Below are 19,712 nucleotides of genomic sequence, written 5' to 3'. Positions count from 1 at the left end.
CGCACCTTCAATTAGCACAGTTTGCTACGTACGGTACGAAAGATGTTCCACATCCACACATACGTTCGTCAATAACACAATATATACTTTTCTGGGCAACAATCCTTATTTACGGCACACAGTATAATAATAGGGGTTTCCCCCTTTTTTCTGGCAACAAAACTGAAACCTTTTTACAAGGATTCATGTCTGCATTAACCACAATACTTGCAGTCAAAATGCAAACAAAAATATACTCTGATAATATATGCATTGTCCTTGAAACTGATTGGTCCACACCAGGGACGACTTTCTTTTGAGCCTCGTCTCAATTGGTGCTCGACCAGAGGACGCCAAAAGGCGTCCACAGCTCAAAGACAATGCACTATCAAAGTAATGAGGGTTCGGGGTAATCATTTACATCATTAGACCTCCTTTGCCAGTACCAATATAATAATATTTTGGTACTTTTTGATATTAACCTGTGTGCCGTATCTCAGTACCAAAATATAATAATATGAGATACGGCACAGGTTAATATCGGAATTTATTTTTATCACAACGCTGGTTATCGTTCATAGTTGTCCAGCAGAGGGCGCAGGGTGACATGCAACGTCTCTGTGGATACCCGAATAGTTTGAACCGCGTCCGTCCTGCTCGGCGACCCGACAATGCGAAAATGCGTCCTCACACGGCACACCAAATCCAGTATACATATCGCTATGCCTGTGGCTACTCGAAAAATATCCAGTGGGATAGGAAGCCATGTAGGCATTAATAACGAGACAACTTGTGATGTACAATTTTTTTATTTAAAAATATATATGTTGCAAAGGTAACATGATTTGATGTTGGTATTAACAGACGTTCATTAAGCAGCCTTAGGTACAAATCATTGTATAGATGCATGGTGGGAATTCCACCGAGAGACAGAAAGAGGAGCACGTGGATATAAGAACAATAACAACAGCTGCCATTCGCCACTAAGTGCCAGGCTAGGTGCATTTAAGTCCATGTGACGTGTCGAAGGCTCGCTGACAGGAGGTCACAGGACAGACCCAGCAGGTGCCATGCGTTGACTGACTGAGATGACTGGCAGATGCACCAGCTGTGCCCGCTACTGTGCCAACTTGCTGGATTTTATCTGCCCGGCGTTCTGCTCGTTCTTGTGAGCGTCGCTCCTCCGCCCTCCGTTGTTGTTGAAGGGCGACTACCTCCAACTGACCAGTAGCGCCTTTCACGAGCCTCCTCCATGGATCAGAGAACACACGCATATAGCAAGAGACATCAGTGAGTAAAACTACGGAAGGTGATTTTCTTGGGCCAATATATCGCGATGGCCAAGACTGCTGACGGAATGGTAGCGCGAAGGATGAAAAATACATCTCAGAGGACGACTCCCGCGGAGGTGCCGCTGTGAGCGATGCACGTGAATGCTGTGCCCATGCGCGTTCAGCAGAGGGCATGAGAGTCTGTCCTCGAGATGTTGCAGAGAAATGTTTGTCTCAAGAGTGTCCACATTTAAAAAAATATATAAATTAATTATACTTTATCTCTGTCTGCACACATTCTCTTCCGATGATGGGTTCTCTCGTTGATTGAGAATAATAAATAATAATCGTGTTAATTGTTCAGAATCCATAAGTGTCTGAACGCAGCACTAATTTGAATGTGCCCGAAATTATTGTAATGACAGCATGACACCGCCTGCATTGAGCGCAACCGATGTGTGCAAAGGGTGATAATTTATATTTCATGTGCAGTCAATCCACTGCTGGATGAAGGCCTCTTTCACCCCTTGCCGGGCATGACCATACTTGACCATCGCTAGTTAGTGCGGGTTAGTGAATGGGGGGGGGGGGTAGTTAGGGTGGCGCTGATGTTGTTCATAGCCACGAATCGATATCAAATTGTCGGGTTTATAGAGCAGTGAGCTAACCACTGCGCTACCGCTCCACCCAAAGTATGACAATACCCAGGGATTGATAGCGGGCCGGGTCGGTGAACGTGAAAATATTTCATCGCCCGGCAACTCCACTCCAGTTTCCCTCTCGCAACAAGTCACCTGCCATCTCCCGGTCAACCAGCTATCCATTACACCGTCATCATCAGGCCGTGCTCAATCCACTGATGGATGAAGGCCTTCCCTTCATCGACCCTACGACGTAACAACCACGCACCTAGTACCCGCGCACTCACTGATTCCATCGCTCCATCTCCTCGGCGGACGTGAATTTTTTTTTCGAGAACAAATGAAACCCTGACGAATACAAACACGTCCCCCCCCCCCACATTGTGCGCGAGGGTGTTGGCGCTCATGGACCGTGCTGGAGGCGCGGGGCCTGCAGTTTGAGAAGGCTCTGCTGTTGTTTACTCTCACGAATGACACTGGTGACATTTTACGAATGTGCGAGCGAGAGAGCGATGGGGAGAGACAGGAGAGGAGAGAGAGGGATGCAGAGACAGAGGGCTCAGGTCGTGAAAGTTCGACGAGCTGTGTACACAGAGATACAGACGCAAATAATTATCTGGCGCCTTCTGCGCGCTGCCGCTCGCGCGAGGGACAATCACTGTGGGGATGACGCACGAGAGACAAATACAAATAGTCTTTGGCTTTTTTTCGGTAGAGTCACGTAGGTAAATAATAAAATAAATGAAAACAACTAAATTAAATCACGACGTTTCGGGCGCAACACAAGCGTCCTTCTTCAGGTGGGGACAACGTAGCGAAAGCACAACCGCTTAATTTAGTTGTTTTCATTTATTTGATTAGATTTTTTACCTACGTGACTTTACCGAAAAAAACAAAGTATGAATCCTTGCAGTCACGAAGCTTAAAATTATAACAGAGACAAATGTCCCTCGTGTGGACTGTTGGGGCGAGTGCTGAGAGCGAGCGACGATGAAGGTCGAAACGACGCACGAAGTGGGTGGTGTGGCCAGCACCACACCCGACTGCCTTTGTCTCCCCAATACTGATGGGGATCGTTGAACACACCGCACCAGGTACTCATTTTAAAGCCGAGTCCGCCGAGGCGAAGGCCCTGGACCAGTTCGGATATCACTCAACACTGATGTTAGCTGCGGCCGGGAATCGAACTTATGTGGCCGGGGTTGGTAATGCTGCGCGCAAACCACTGCGCCACGCGCACAACCCCCGTGCGTTCATAGCCGTGGTTCCACCGTCGGCGTGAGCCGGGAGATTGGACCGCCCGCTTGCCTGAAGCGACTGAATTTCACGCGACCCGCGGCCACGTGAGGCCTGTTACTTCAACACGGTCCGCACAGTCGATGTATCCGCCACTGCACGCATCATAGCCCCACTAATTGAAGTATCAAACTAATTATATGTTCACGCTGCTGCGCTGGCAGTGGTGCACGAGCACAAATAGTAATACAGAAAAACGAAACTCAACACGTTCATCATTAGGCAGCACTGCAGCCTCAAAAGGAATCTATAAAAGCGGCGATGTCTCGGGCGATGACACTTTTTCATGTGCTGTGAAGAAGGGCCATTGCCCGAAACGTTGCAATCGATACTTTTATTTTCATTGTCAGGCTACACACAGTGGTATTGAATGTTGCACTGATTGGCTATTGGGCGAGATGATTGTCTACGTGGCTTATAATGCTTCAGGGGTTAGAGGCGAACCCGAACGAAGGCTTCCCTTTGCTGAAGTTGTTTCGCTGAACTGAATTGAAGACGCTCCCGGCACGCGAAGCGAAACGTCGGACATCGCGGCCGAACCACACGCGGCGGTCCAGCGTCGTTACCAACCTCATCGTAGAGCCCTGCAGCAGCAGCAGCAGCCAGGGGCAGCTACCCAGGCGAGCGACGTTGCTGTTGCCGGCAACGTGCGTTGTACCGTACCCAGCTTCGCGTCCCCTTTAATCCACAGCCACCATCACCCTCCGCCTCCTCCTCCTCCTCCCTTCAGTGAGCCCGCAACAGCAATTAATTGACAGCTACGTACAGGGTACGGCTAACCAGCTCATGATGGATGCATTACAAATGATCACATCGTTTATTCTTATTGTGTTGTGCTGTCATCAGTTCGCCTGTGCGTGTAGGAGCCCTTCTGTGAACCCACTGCTGGATGAAGGCCTCCCCAACCGACGCCTGTGCGGGCCGTGCAGGTTATTTGACCATACTTCACCACGATTTAAGCGGTTAGGTTGCCGACCTTTTTGTGCAACCCTTTAACCGTGGAGATGGAGTGAAGCAATCATCTCGTGTGCGGGTGCTATTTGGATCATTATGCATCGCGGTAGTGTAGCGGTTAGCGCGCTGCGTTACGAACCCGGCGACCCAAGTTCGATTTCCTTCTCACGGCCAACACCCAGTGACGATTATCTCAAATCGGTCCTGGGCCACCCCTAGGTCGACCCAGCCTCAAATGAGTACCTGGTGCGGTGTGAATACATCGCCACTTGGGATACAAAGGCGGCCGGGCGTGGTCTGGCCAACCACCCCCTTGTGTGCACTTGCCGGCTTTCATAGGTGCTCGCAAACAGCACTTGTCCCAAGAGTCTGGTAAGGCTATATAGGGGGGGGGATCTTTGTCTTTGTTACACATCGCAAGATCGAGAGGCGGCGGCTTAGCGAGGCCTTCATCCAGCAGTAGATTCATCGTGGCTGATTATGGATGAACGAATACCCATTACCGTATCCCGATGATCAAAGTCAATTATTTGTCCCCCAAAAAATGTCCAAAGCGTTGAGGAATGAAGGGGAGGCGGGGAGGGAGGAAGGGGGAGGGAGGGAAGGGAGGGAGGGAGGGGAGGGAGAGAGTAGGAGAGAGGTGGGCTGGGTGAGAGAGAGGAGAGCGCTGCGAGAGCGTGGGGCGAGTATTGAGAGCATCTTCTCCGCCACTCCTCCCTCCCTCCCTGCCGTGCTCCAGCAGCAGCACACGCGGCGCGCGCCTCCAGGAGCTCACAAGCCAACAGGACACACACACACAGCCTGTACTCATCACATCCGCTACACCAACAGGTTATTGTAGGTTTATGCCTATTATCATCATCATCAGTATCATTATAATTTGTAACTGTACAATTAAGAATGACTCAGAGTGCGGCTGCGGTGACCAACATCTGACGGTGAACATCGCGCGGGTCACGCCGTCATCCTCCGTCAGCGACTCCTCCCATGTCCACCAGGCGACTCGTGACGCCGCCCCCCCCCCCCCCCACGACTCGCCGTCCTCGACTCCGACGTGACCATCGCTGCTGACCAACTTCCCGCCGCCATACGCCAGAGAACGCGACTGTAGTGTGGGTGCGCGGCCAGGCTGGGTGGCGGTGCGTTAGGGCGCATTAGTTATTTGTTGTTATTTGGCGGTTGTTGTTGTTGTTGTTGTTTGTTGGGAGTGTAGTGTAGTGGTTAGCGCGATGCGCTACGGCCCCGGTGACCCGAGTTCGATTCCCTCTCATTGCCGCCAACGCCAGTGACGATTATCTGAACCGGGCCTCACCTACGTTGACTCAGCCTCAAATGAGTACCCGCTGCGGAGTGTAAACATCGCCACTGGGGAGACGAATGCGGCCGGGCGTGGTGCTGGCCACCCACCCCCTAGTTCGCAGGGTTGGCCTTCATAGGTGCTACTCGCTAACAGCACTTGCCCCAACAGTCTGTTAAGGCTACACGGGGGTCGTTGTCTTTGTTTTTGTACGTGTCTGTGTGTGTTGGGCTGTATTTATTATAGTGGTAGTGTAGTGGTTGGTACGCTACGCCTCGACCTCAGTGGCCCGAGTTCGATTCCCGCTCACGGCCACCAACGCCAGTGACGATTGTCTGCACCGGTCCTGGGCCTCGCATAGGTTGACTCAGCCTCAAATGATTACCTGGTGCGGTGTGTAAACATTGTTACTCGGGAGACAAAGGCGTCCGGGCGTGGTTCTGACAACCAACCCCCTCGTGTACGGTCCCGGCCTTCATAGGTGCTGCTCGCTAATAGCACTTTTTCCCCAACAGTCCGCTAAGGCTATACGGGGGATCTTTGTCTTTGTGTGTGTGTAGTTACAAATATTCACGTCGCTATATGGGACGCGGCTTACAGGATCCGGGTGGCATTACCGCACAGAGATTAGGATCGCGTCTCCGGTGTGGCAATGGGCTGTTCGAGTCGCCCTCTCTTCCCAACAACAGCTGCTGCCCTACTTAATTTTTAACGAGCTCGTGATAAGAGTTTCCAATTAACGTGGTCTCGTGTGCGCGGGTGTCAACGGCTACGCAGACGCATTGAACATTGTGCAGTCTTCCATTGCATTTATTTAATAGGTTGCTTTCTGTGCTCTATTTACATAGCGCGTTTGTGTTTTCTCTCGAGGGGCTCTCTGGATCTTCCTCTAGCGGAGTCCCCCTCCCGCCAGCAGCGGCGTGAGCACACAGTTGCAGGGCTTGCACATTTACCTATTGCCAGTGCAACGTTGAATGTGACTCGTTTAATGGGTGGAGGGGTTAATCCACAAACGTGGGGTGCCGATAACGCAGCCTCCGGCCAACAGCGTGCGTCAGCACCGCAGACAGCTCCCCGGCTGAGGATGATAGCCCAGTTATAGAGCACTGATAGAGCGAGCAGTTATAGCCCAGTCATAGAGACCAGTGGTAGACCGGTGATAAACCATTGATAGACCAGTCATAGAGCAGCGATACAAGTGATAAGAGTAATGGACCAGTGCTAGACCAGTCAAAACATCTTCGTATAGATCTCCCTCTCACATTCTCGCAGTTTACTTGATCGGTCTACGTTTAACCTGTCGCACTGTAGGGTCATGTCGACGCTGGACGCAACCAATCACCCCCGCCCACCCGCCCCGCTTAGAGCGCGTGCATTCGTGCTTCGACAGTTATAATAATCAAGCGAGAGGAATATTTTCTGCAAGTTCGTGGCGAGGTGAGAGAAGATCGTAACGAGGATCAGTGGAGGTCATCGCGGTTGCTGAGTGCGCGCGCGGTGCAGCAAATACACCGGAGGCCCCACGGGCCGAATAAGAGGGGAGCGATTGGACTGGGTTCACGCCAACCACGCTCCGCCACTGCCCGTTGCCGAATGGAAGATCAGGGGATGCGGACACCACGAGCTGTGGCTTGAATATCACCACCACCATCACCACGACCGCTTTATCGCAGCCCGAGCGCTTCAGGGCCGTGAACGTGAATTTACTCAACAGAGCCATGTGGATGCACGGCCTTCCAACTGCTCCTGCACCCCTGCCTCCAACTCCTCCTCCTCCTCCACCTCCTGCTACTGCGACTGCTGCGACTGCAGGAGCTCCAGCCGAGTGGCTCCCGCACGCAGCCGCCACCGCCGCGAACTGAACCATCGGGAGTCCACGCTGCGCACCCTGTGCGCGCGTTGAAGGGCCACCACAACCACCACCACTACTAAAGACAAAGATCCCCCATATAGCCCATTCAGGCTGTCGGGGCAGGTGCTGTTCGCGAGCACCATCAGGACTATCAAGCACCACAACCGCCACCACCCCCACCTCTAGCGGTGCCGCATCTCGGCGCGCACGCCGCGGCCGCGATGCTCACGTGCGTGGCCTGCTTCTGGTGCCTGCTGTCGCTCGCCCTGCTCGCAGCCTGCAGCCTGGGACTCGTCTCCCCCGCCTGGCTCGCCCGGACCGCGGCCAGTGCCGCCAGCGGTGGCGGCAGCGGCGGTGTGGCAGGGGTCGGGGGAGCCGGCATGGTCAGCCTCGGCCTCTTCGGCTACTGCGGAGGGGGGCCGACCCCCGGCTCCGTGCCCCTGGGAGGCCCCGCGGGAGGAGGAGGCTCGGGGCCCGGGCAGGTGGCGACGCACGCGTGCAGCACGTACGGAGGCAGGGGGCGCTTCGGGGACATCCCCTCGGCGGCGTGGCAGGTGAGGCGGGCCACTTGGCAGGATTGAGGACACGTGGCAGATGTGGGGGGGGGGGGGGCACTTGGCATAATTGAGAACACGTGGCAGATGTGGGGGGCACGTGGCAGGTTAGGGGGGCACGTGCTAGGATTAAAAACACGTGGCAGGTGAGAGGGGCACGTGGCAGTGTGAGAGGGGTGGAGAGCAGTGGTGTGGTGAGTGGGACCGGTGGCGCAGTGGTTAGTGCACCCGGCGACACGAGATCTTCGCCACTGGGGAGACTGAGGCGGCCGGGCGTGGTGCTGGCCACCCGCTCCCTCGGGTGCCGTTCCGGCCTTCACAGTCTGTTAAGGCTATACGGGGGATCTTCATATTTGTTGTGATGAGTACTGGTAGGTGAGGTGTGTGTGTGTGTAATGTATATGGAGAGTTGTGCCCATAGTGCGCAGTGACCTGCGATTCCCGTGTCCAGGGTTCAAGCCCCTTCCGTGGTGCCCACTAGCAGTGATTGGTGTCTGTATCTGTGGAACCAGTCGTGGGTTCCCTCCAGGTCGACTTAGCCTTAAATTAGTACCGAGCAGTGGTGGTACGTGGCTCCAGGTTGAGGAGGCAGCAAATTCCGTGTCGGGATTTCTCGGCTCAGGAGATGACGCGTCTCGGTGCTGGCTTCATCATCAGTACTAGAGACTCATAGACTCGCATAGAGACCCACAGATTCCCATAGAAACCCACAGACTCGCATAGAGACCCATAGAATCAGATAGAAATCCACAGATTCACATAGAGACCCACAGATTCCCATATAAACCCACAGACTCGCGTAGAGACCCATAGAATCAGATAGAACCCCACAGATTCACATAGAAACCTACAGACTCGCGTAGACGCACATAGAATCAGATAGAAACCCACAGGTTCACATAGAAACCCACATATTCGCGTAGAGACCCATAGAATCAGATAGAAACCCACAGATTCACATAGAAAGCTACAGACTCGCGTAGACGCCCATAGAATCAGATAGAAACCCACAGATTCACATAGAAACCCACATACTCGCGTAGAGACCCATAGAATCAGATAGAACCCCACAGATTCACATAGAAACCCACAGACTCGCGTAGAGACCCATAGAATCAGATAGAAACCCACAGATTCAGATAGAAACCCACTGACTCACATAGAGACCCACAGAGTCACATAGAGACCTCACGGAGATACTGCAATGCATATCAAGCAGTGCACGTGTTGCTTGGAAGGGCCAACTGCAGCCACCACTGGTGGATACACGCGATGGTGGTGGCGGTAGTCGTGGACTCCAGTACTGTACATCTACGCGTACGGCCCAATGTGTCAGTCCACTACAGGGTGAGGGCCTCTCTACGCCGTGAGAGTCGTCGGGGTTATTTGACCATAAATCACCACGCTGGTTCGGTCATGTTGCGTTGGTAAAGGCGGGCAGCATAGACGTACAGTCCAACCATGAATGTTGCTGGACTGTCCTCTGCTGCCCACAACCTGGAAACTATAAACTAAACTTTTTTTCATTTTACCAGGTCGGGTGTGCTGCGCTACATAGACATTTTTTCACAAGCGACCTGGCCACAAATGATAGCTCAACGAAGTGGCTTATTACGTGGAAATTTAAAGCTGCCAAATATTCTAAACGCGCGTTTATAGATGTAGAGGGGAAAAAACGGAGGAACCAGAGAAAAATCCACGCGACGACGGGGAGAGACACACCGCAAACTCCAAACATACAGAAGACGTCTGGGTAGGGATCGAACCCACGACTTGTTGCTGCATACCAGGCGAGATTCGTAGGACCTATAACAACCTGTTATGCAGAGGCAATATATGTGCTGTTACCAATCGCATCTGGTGACGCAGCAGCATCTGCTGATGAGACCCAGAACGTCAGAATCGGGGCTTGGGTTTCCTTAAACAAATGATATTGAATAATTTGCATCCGGAAAGCCAATAATACTAATAATCTGTGAGTGTGGTGACTTAGACCGGTGTTCTGCTGGTATATGGATCCATAAATCCCTGCAGCTGCGCATCACGAGCTGGATTCTAGTTGGTGGTCGCCCATCCGAGATCGAACCAGGCTCAAGTCCCACTTAGCTTCCGCGATCTGATGAGACCGGGCTCATTTGCGGGTGATGTATGATCCTCGTATGGGGGTGAACAGGGCATGAACAGAGGATGAATAAGGGGTGAACAAGGGATGAACAGGGGATGAACAGGGGGTGAACAGGGGATGGACAGGAGATGAACAGGAAGAGAACAAGGGGTGAACAGGGGGTGAAAAGGGGGTGAACAGGGGATAAACAGGGGGTGAACAGGAGATTAACAGGTGGTGAACAGGGGATGAACAGGGGATGAACAGGGGATGAACAGGGGATGGACAGGAGATGAACAGGCAGTGAACAGGGGGCGAACAAGGGCGAACAGGGGATGAACAGGGGGTGAACAGGGGATGAACAGAAGATGGACAGGAGATGAACAGGAAGTGAACAAGGGGTGAACAGAGGGTGAACAGGGGGTGAACAGGGGATGAACAGGGGGTGAACAGGGGGTGAACAGGGGGTGAACAGGAGATGAACAGGGGATGAACAGGGGGTGAACAGGGGGTGAACAGGGGGTGAACAAGGGGTGAACAGATGGTGAACAGGCGGTGAATCAAGAGTTGAACAGGGCGTGAACAGGGGGTGAACAAGGGGATGAACAGGGGATGAACAGGGGGTGAACAGGGGGTGAACAGGGGGTGAACAGGGGGTGAATCAAGAGTTGAACAGGGGGTGAACAAGGGGTGTACAAAAGGTGAACAAGGGGTGAACAAGGGATGAACAGGGGGTGAACAGGGGGTGTACAACAGGTGAACAGGGGGTGAACAGGGGGTGAACAGGGGGTGTACAACAGGTGAACAAGGGATGAACAGGGGGTGAACAGGGGGTGTACAACAGGTGAACAGGGGATGAACAGGGGGTGAACAGGGGGTTTCTCTGGGGTGGGGGAGGTGGGGAGGGTGCTATTCCCCGGAGCGTGTGGTGTTACATCTGATGATCTTACGCGGTCATGCAATCAATCAATCTCCACAACGATTCACCTCGTCAAGTGATGATGAGTCCTCCCGTGGGATATTACGCTACGCTGTGTATTTACAAAGACAAAGGTCCCCCGTGTAGCCAAAATGGGCTGTTGGCGCAAGCGCTGTTAGCGAGCGCATGTCAGGCACGGCACGGGCCGTGATCGCCAAACCGCACGGGGTACCATTTTAAGGCTGAGTCGACCTAGTGGAGGTCCAGGACACTGATGTCAGCCGTAGCCGGGAATCGAACTGGCTTCACAGCGCAAGGGAGCCGTACCACCACTCCACACAAAAACAAAGTTCTCCCGTGTAGCCTTTACAGACTGTTGGGGAAAGGCTGTTCTGCGAGCACCTATGAAGGCCGGCACAGCACACGAGGGGGAGAGTGGCCAGCATCACGCCCGGCCGCATTTGTCTCCCTCGTGGCGAAGTTTACACACGGCATCAGGTACTTATTTATGGTTGAGTCGACCTAGGGGAGGCCCAGGACCGATTCAGATAATCGTCACTGATCGATTCCCATGTGCGGGAATCGATCTTGGTCTCCCGAGTTCTTAGCGCAGCGCGCTTACCGCTCCGCTTACCGCTCCGCTTACCGCTCCCCGGCGCAAGGGAGCCGTACGATTCGATTCTATTTCGCATTCATTTCTCGCCCTTCCCACCACTCCACACACGCGCGCGCACGTCGATCTCACAGGTGACGCGGTTGCTTTTTTGTGCCAATTCCTCGTCACTTTCATCGCCCCGCGTCCGCGTACTTTATACTCCGACGTGTTTTGCCTTTGTCAATTTGGTGAGCCAGGTCAGTGCTTGTCAATGAGACTCTTAATCCTGCTCCCTCGAGTTCTGACCCCGGGGGTAGACACAATCCACTCGCAAACGCAACGAGCGAGCGCGCAAAGTCAACAGCAGCAGATGCGTCCGTGCGATACTCGGGCGGACTATGTGTACCCGTGCTCGGGACGGAGAGCCAAAGTCGACGTGCCCGTCGATAACGCGCCTCCTGTGAATGGGGGGGGGGGGGGGGGGCACGTTACGTAACGAGCGACATTTCACTCAGTGGCCATTCTCAGTGTCGGATTAAGCTAGTGCGGGGCCTGTAGCATATGTTGTAAATGGGCCCTGAATTAAAACAAACACTTAAATATTAAAACACGTACATTTTCTAACTTTCATAGTAAAGTAATTGTATTTTTTTATTTGCTAAACAGACAGATGATACGACAAATCGCTAACCTTTAACACCCAGCCGTTCATAACAGTTGAAGGCGGTATAGTACTATAGTAATAGAGCAAGTGTAGAATCACTGAACCGGAATTGATAGCTTGAAAGCATTTAGCGCGGGGTCCTTGAAAGTGCGGAGCCCGTGGCTACATACGTAGCTACTTGTGCTACTAGGATCATCCGGCACTGGTCATTCTACACAGTGGAGGGAGAGGCCAGAAAGTAAGTGATAGAGTGAGGAGAAGATTGAGTTTGATGAATACTTGGATACTGTAATATCACCCGACGCAGATAATTCGTAAGGGCTTGCCACGTAAACAAAACGTGCCAGTTAGTTCCTACTTCAGCACACCGGCGTGTTGGAGAGCAAGCCCACACCCATTTACAATTTGACTACGACGTTTCCTTGGTGACTACGACCAGCTTCATCAGGCGATTTGCCAGACCTTACGAATTGGTTGTGTCGGGTGGTGGTGGGTTAACGACACATATTTACGCGATCTGACCGATTGTAAAAAAGTATGGAATCATCGCAAAAAAGACTGACAGAGATAAGATATTGGTTCTCGAAACGCATTGCTACAGAAGGCTACTGCTGCATCTAAGCTGGACCCACAGCGTGACCAACTTAGAAGTAAGAAAAATGTTGCACATCGAAGAAGACGACCTGATCATGCAGGAGTGATGAGAAGGAAACTGGCACGATTTGGACACATGTAGGATGGACAACAACAGGGAAATGTAAAGTGTTGTAAGTTGTTGTTGTTGTTCGGGAAAAATAGAAGGACCTGGACAGAGGGGAAGACCTCACAGAGAATGGCTTGAGGACGACGTCGACATTAGAGATTGGTGGCAGAAAGACGCGGCCACCACTTGAGCACTTGGGCACAAGCCAGAGATGAACACAAGACAGAGAGGAAAGTGAAAAACAAATGACGACATGTGCCGTGGACACCTCCACCGGGCTAACTCGCCATGCATTGTGATGATGATGATGAACTCCATAAAAAACCCTTTATAATGGCTAATATTGGTCGCGAAAAGCCGACTACGTGTTACACTGTCTAGGAGCCTGTGCTATAGTCATAACCACACGGTGATGAATACCGCGCCCGGTGGGGTTTCACGCACCACGACCCAGCCTCGGCCACGGTCGCCAAGCGGCACCGAGAGAGGCGAGCGGGCGCCGGGGAAGAGCTGCCACCTCCCTCGCCTCCCTGTCAGATGAGATGGGGGGGGAGAGGGATGGGGGGTAGGCGATGGGGTGGGTGAGTGGGGGGGTGCTGCGTGGAGTCGCCGGAGCGTGGGGCTGCGGCGGGGTTTGGCGAGACGAGATGCAGACAGATTACGGAGCTTAACGCCTTAAGCAGCGAACAGCAGGGGCTGGGGTGACCTCCCTCACCCCCCTCTCCCTCCTCATCCTCCTCCTCCTCCTCCCCTCTCCCTCCCCCCGCCAGCACGGGCGATTGAGGATGTGCGTGGGGGTCTCAGTGAAGGGGGAGATGGGGAGGGGAACAGATGGGATACCTGGGCATTGTCCAGGCTCCCTCCCCCCACCTCCCCTCCAGCTCTGCCAACAAACAAATTTACCAAAACACTGCTGTGATTTTTTTTCTCTCTAAAAATAATAATGATTATAATTACGATTGCTGAGAACAAGGCCAAAGGCCCCCCAACGCCAAGTGGCCAGCAACAAGCGGCACTGTTAACGCTGTAATATGTTAATACGTCTCTTGAATTGAGCGAGGTTGTGAGAGTTCGGGGAGAGGATACGATGGTGGCGGTGGTGGTGACGATGACGGGAGGAGGGAATCCCAAAGTGGATCGGTGCGAGGGAAGAAGCGGACAGATAGAAGTGAGGTGACCTGCGGTGTGGTGAGTGTGTGGGTGGGTGTGTGGGTGAGTTGGTGGATGGGTGAGTGGGTGGGTGAGTGGGTGGGTGGGTGTGTGGGTGGGTGAGTTGGTGGATGGGTGTGTGGGTGGGTTGGTGGTTGAGTGAGTGGGTGTATGGGTGGTTGGTTGGGTGAGTGAGTGGGTGGTTGGGTGGATGAGTGAATGGGTTAGTGGGTGGATAGGTGTGTAAGTGGGTAGGTGAGTGAGTGGGTGAGTCCGAGGGTGGGTGAGTAGGTGGGTGAGTGAGTGGGTGAGTCCGAGGGTGCTTTGGTGAGTAGGTGGATGAGAGGGTGAGTGTGTTGATGTGAACTGCAGCGTGGTGGTTGAACACAGTTGTGGAAGAGACGAAACATTCCACGACCAATGGGAACCAGGCTCGGATTAATTCTGGCTGAGGGACACAGAGGGCCCGGGTTGCGTCATCACGCTCCTGGGCCCGCAGAAGGCTCGCTCCGTCTCCGCGTGTCTCGCTCGAGCCCACAATCCCCACTCACCGCTTAGCAAATAGATTTGTAATTTTGCATTGGTCAATTGGTTTACTTAACCACGGCGAGGCGAGTTTGGTTGGGTGAACTCCCTTTTGGCTCGACGCTTTTTTCACGCGGAGGAAATAATTCCGCTGCACAGGAGATGTGTTTGTTTAAGTGCGCGAGTTTAAACATTGCGCGCGTTGACATTGGGAGGGCACGCACAGGTGCTGGGCGGGAGACGAGGGGGCCACGGTGGCTAGGAGATGTTAACTACCTCGCCTGGTACACAGGAGGTCGTGGGCTTGACGCCTGCTGCTGTATATTTGGAGTTTGCGTGTCTCTCTCCCCGTGCTCGTGTGGATTTTTCTACGGGTCAAACGGGTTTTCCCCTCTACATTTAGAACCAAAATGCGTTTAGAGTAATTTACATTTTCAAGTGATAAGCCACTTCGCTGAGCTATCATTTGTGGCCAGGTCGCTTCTGAAAACGTCCCATGTAGCTCAGTGGGCCTTCCCTGTTTAAATAAAAAAAATAGTTTATGGTTTTAGTTTAAAATCAGGTTGCAGACTACGGGAGTAGAGAAAGAGACACCGCAAACTCCAAATATACAGCAGCAGGCGTCAGGGTTGGGATCGAACCCACGCACTCCTGCACACCAGGCGAGGTAGTTAACATCTCCTAGCCACCGCGGCGCCCTTGGCATCATGGGGGGTGGCACGGGGTGTGGATTTGGGCCACCCACGGCCGCTGCCAACGTGCGCTGCTGCATCAGCATTTCTTCAACTCGGCCCTAGAGGCATTGGGGGAGGGGGGCATTCATCACTGTCAAGGGACCCCCCCCCCACACACTCACCCACACACCCACCCACAGAGCCTCCTTAACAGGCGTCCCACTCACACTAACTACAGAGACAAAGATCCCCCGTATAGCCTGAACAGACTTTTGTGGGCAAGTGCTGTTAGCGAGCGCCTATAAAGACCGAGGGGGTGGGTGGTCAGCACCACCCCCGGCCGCCTTTGTCTCTCCAGTGGCGTCGTTTACGCACCGCACCAGGTCCTCGTTTGAGGCTGAGTCGACCTAGGAGAGACGCGGCACCTGCTCAGATAAATTGTCACTGGTGTTGGACCTTGAGCGGGAATTGAACTGGTGTCGTCGGGTTCGAAGCACAGCACGTTAACCACTACGCCACCGCTCCCCACTAACTCGCACAGCACACGTGACACACAGGGGCGAGTTGCTGTTGTTAGTGAGCACCTGTTCGGGTTGACCGGCCACACGAGGTGGTGCCCGTGACCCGAACCACAAAGACAAAGCCCCCGTGTAGCCTTAACAGACTGTTGGGGCAAGTGCTGTTAGCGAGCACCGATAAAGGCCGGCACTGCACACGAGGGGGTGGGTGGCCAACACCACGCCCGGCCGTCTTTGTCTTCCTGTGGTGATGCTCGCAGCCACTCCACCGCTCATCGCGGAGTCGTGGATTCGCAGAGTCCGGTCTCAGTAGTAGCAGCAGTCGTAGGTCTCTGTAGTATCAGTAGTAGCAGGTCTCTACATAGACATCTGTGAAAAAGAGATTCATAGCACATCGGATTTCTCCAGGATAAATGAAGATTCTGTTTCTGTAAATTGATTTAGTTTGGATCGATGAGTATGAGACCGAGTGAATACGACTCACGCGTGCAGAGCAAGGGAATGGCTCTGCGCTTCGCCTCATCCCGGCACACCACATCCATGAGCACGCTCGCTATGCCCGTGGTTTGCAGTCGCGGTGGCTATGAGACGTTAACTACCTCGCCTGGTCTACAGAAGGTCGTGAGTTCGATCCCGACCCTGACGCCTGCTGTATATTTGGAGTTTGCGTGTTTCTCTCTCATCATCATCACGGTGGCTATGAGATGTTAACTACCTCGCCTGGTCTACAGGAGGTCGTGAGTTCGATCCTGACCCTGACGCCTGCTGCTGTATATTTGGAGTTTGCGGTGTCTCTCTCCCCGTGGTCGCGTGGATTTTTCTCCGGGTCCTCCGGGTTTCCCCTCCACATTTAGAATCAACATCACGCGTTTAGAAGCTTTGGCTGCCGCTGTAAATGTCCACGTGCTATGTGATAGCCAGCTCGTTTGTGAAAAAAATCTCTGTGGGCCTTAACGGGTCAATAATATAGTTGATAGTTTTAATGGTTTCACCTCCCGCTGTGCCAGCCACCTCGGGAGATATTCCGTGGGGGGGTTCGACTCGTGACGCTAAAGCCAATTCATTGACCCACTTCGTTGTTTGAGAGGGGAGCTGCCTCCAGGCGCGGTAGCTGAACAATTGACAAGTTTCTTAAATCCTCAACCACTCCCGTCGCTGCCCCCCGTCACCACACTGCCTCTATCCACCCAGCTGATTAAATGGGATCGCCACCACAGCTACTCTATCATCGGAAGGTCGCGTATGGTGGGGTCAAGTGTGGCTACTCCCATCTCTCCGAAGACGCCTGACTCAGCGTCGACGAGTTCACCAATACACGAAACACATTTGTATTTTTATGTTACCAGGTGAGGCTCACTGAGCTATGAAGCTCTTTGTCAGAAGCGACCTCCCGAGCACACATCAAGTGGCTCATCACCATCGTGTGGACGTTTATAGCAGCAGACAAATCTTCTCAACGTGGAGGAAAAAACCGGAGGACCCGGAGAAAAATCCACGCGACCACGGGGAGAGAGAGATGCAGACTCCACATATACAGCAGGCGTCAGGGTCGGGATCGAACCCACTACCTCCTGTAGACCAGGCGACGTAGTTAACATCTCCTAGCCACCGTGATGATGATGAGAGAGAGAGACACGCAAACTCCAAATATAGAACAGGCGTCAGGGTCGGGATCGAACCCACGACCTCCTGTAGACCAGGCGAGGTAGTTAACATCTCCTAGCCACCACGATGATGATGAGAGAGACACGCAAACTCCAAATATACAGCAGGCGTCAGGGTCGGGATCGAATCCACGACCTCCTGTAGACCAGGCGCGGTAGTTAACATCTCCTAGCCACCACCACGATGATGATGAGAGAGAGACACGCAAACTCCAAATATACAGCAGGCGTCAGGGTCGGGATCGAACCCACGACCTCCTGTAGACTAGGCGAGGTAGTTAACATCTCCTAGCCACCGTGATGATGATGAGAGAGACACGAAAACTGCAAATATAGAGCAGGCGTCAGGGTCGGGATCGAACCCACGACCTCCTGTAGACCAGGCGAGGTAGTTAACATATCCTAGCCACCACGATGATGATGAGAGAGAGACACGAAAACTCCAAATATACAGCAGCAGGCGTCAGGGTCGGGATGGAACCCACGTCCTCCTGTAGACCAGGCGAGGTAGTTAACATATCATAGCCACCGTGGTGCCCCCTCCTCAATAATACTCCTCAAGAACTCCCTCCAGTGGAGGCCGCTCCGCCAGCGGCGGCGTGAGTGAGCCGTTGAAGGGCTGCTCCTCTACCTGTCACCGCAGTGCCACCTGCAGTGACAATCTGGTTCGATTAACTCTGGCCTCGTAACAACGGACATCTTAAGAATCCTAAAATGTAAAGGACAATCTTAATCGTGAAACGCAAAAGTGAGATAAAAAGTTAAAACCATTAGGGTGCCGTAATGAAGCTGTTATTTTCAAGAGCTGCTAAGATTAATAAGGATGAGCGACGGAGGAAGATGTTATTTGTCAACCAGCGTAGATTTCACTCTGAATGCTAAAAGCCGTCGCGCGTGCGTGCGCAGAACAGAGTGCCTACCCTGCGTCCCAGTGAATAGTAATGAGCACAGTGAATAGTAAGGGGAATACTAATATTAATGTGAATAGTACTATTAATAGTAATGTGAATAGTACTATTAATAGTAATGCGAATACTAATATTGATAGTAATGTGAACTCAGGGGCAGGGTGTTTTTGGCTCGAGGAGGTGAGCGGGATTGAGAGAGGCGGGAGGGAGGCAGAGACACTCTCCTCGACCCCTCCACTGCGGCCCCCCTCCCACTCCCTTCCACTCCCATCCACCCCCTCCCACTCACTCACTCCCACCCCTCTCCCATCCACTCCCTCCCACCCCCCTCCCACCCCTCTCCCATCCACCCCCTCCCACTCACTCACTCCCACCCCTCTCCCATCCACTCACTCACATCCCACCCCTCTCCCATCCACTCCCTCCCACTCCCATCCACCCCTCCCATCCACTCCCTCCCACCCCTCTCCCATCCACTCCACTCCCACCCCTCCCATCCACTCCCTCCACCCACTCCCTTCCACTCCCTTCCACCCCCCTCCCACCCCCCTCCCACCCACTCCCTTCCACTCCCTTCCACTCCCTCCCTCCCACCCCCTCCCTTCCACTCCCTTCCACTCCCTCCTACCCCCCTCCCATCCACCCCCTTCCACCCCCCTCCCTCCCACTCCCATCCACCCCCTCCCATCCACTCCCTCCCACCCCCCTCCCATCCACTCCCTCCCACCCCCCTCCCATCCACTCCCTCTCTCCCACCCCCTCCCATCCACTCCCTCCCACCCCCTCCCTCCCACCCCCTCCCACCCCCTCCCACCCCCTCTCATCCACTCCCTCCCACCCCATCACATCCACCCCCTCCCACCCCCTCCCATCCACTCCCTCCCACCCCCTCCCTCCCACCCCCTCCCATCCACTCCCTCCCACCCCCTCCCTCCCACCCCCTCCCATCCACCCCCTCCCACCCCCCTCCCACCCCCTCCCTCCCTCCCACTCCCATCCACTCCCTCCCACCCCCTCCCATCCACTCCCACCCACCCCCCTCCCATCCACTCCCTCTCTCCCACCCCCTCCCATCCACTCCCTCCCACCCCCCTCCCACCCCCTCCCTCCCTCCCACTCCCATCCACTCCCTCCCACCCCCTCCCATCCACTCCTACCCACCCCCCTCCCATCCACTCCCTCTCTCCCACCCCCTCCCATCCACTCCCTCCCACCCCCTCCCTCCCACCCCCTCCCACCCCCTCCCATCCACTCCCTCCCACCCCCTCCCTCCCACCCCCTCCCATCCACTCCCTCCCACCCCCTCCCTCCCACCCCCTCCCATCCACCCCCTCCCACCCCCTCCCACTCCCATCCACTCCCTCTCACTCCCTCCCACCCCCTCCCTCCCTCCCGCTCCCATCCACTCCCTCCCACCCCCTCCCATCCACTCCCACCCCCTCCCA

The 19,712-nt window shown here is 54.1% G+C and overlaps 1 protein-coding gene across 1 annotated transcript in view; it reads left to right on the top strand.

Moving 5' to 3' along the window:
- Positions 1-4,846: 4,846 nt before the first annotated feature.
- LOC133348803 (LHFPL tetraspan subfamily member 7 protein-like) overlaps positions 4,847-19,712 on the top strand; it is a 78,729-nt gene continuing 63,863 nt past the window's right edge. The window contains exon 1 of the mRNA XM_061561817.1: positions 4,847-7,844. Within this exon, the coding sequence (XP_061417801.1) occupies positions 7,512-7,844 (333 nt within the window). The 5' untranslated portion in view covers positions 4,847-7,511. The remainder of the gene's footprint in view (positions 7,845-19,712) is intronic.

The sequence above is a fragment of the Lethenteron reissneri genome, chromosome 28, assembly GCF_015708825.2.
Source record: "Lethenteron reissneri isolate LAM-NWPU_2019-01 chromosome 28, ASM1570882v1, whole genome shotgun sequence".
Lineage (NCBI taxonomy): Eukaryota > Metazoa > Chordata > Hyperoartia > Petromyzontiformes > Petromyzontidae > Lethenteron > Lethenteron reissneri.
This window is presented reverse-complemented; position numbering and strand designations above follow the sequence as displayed.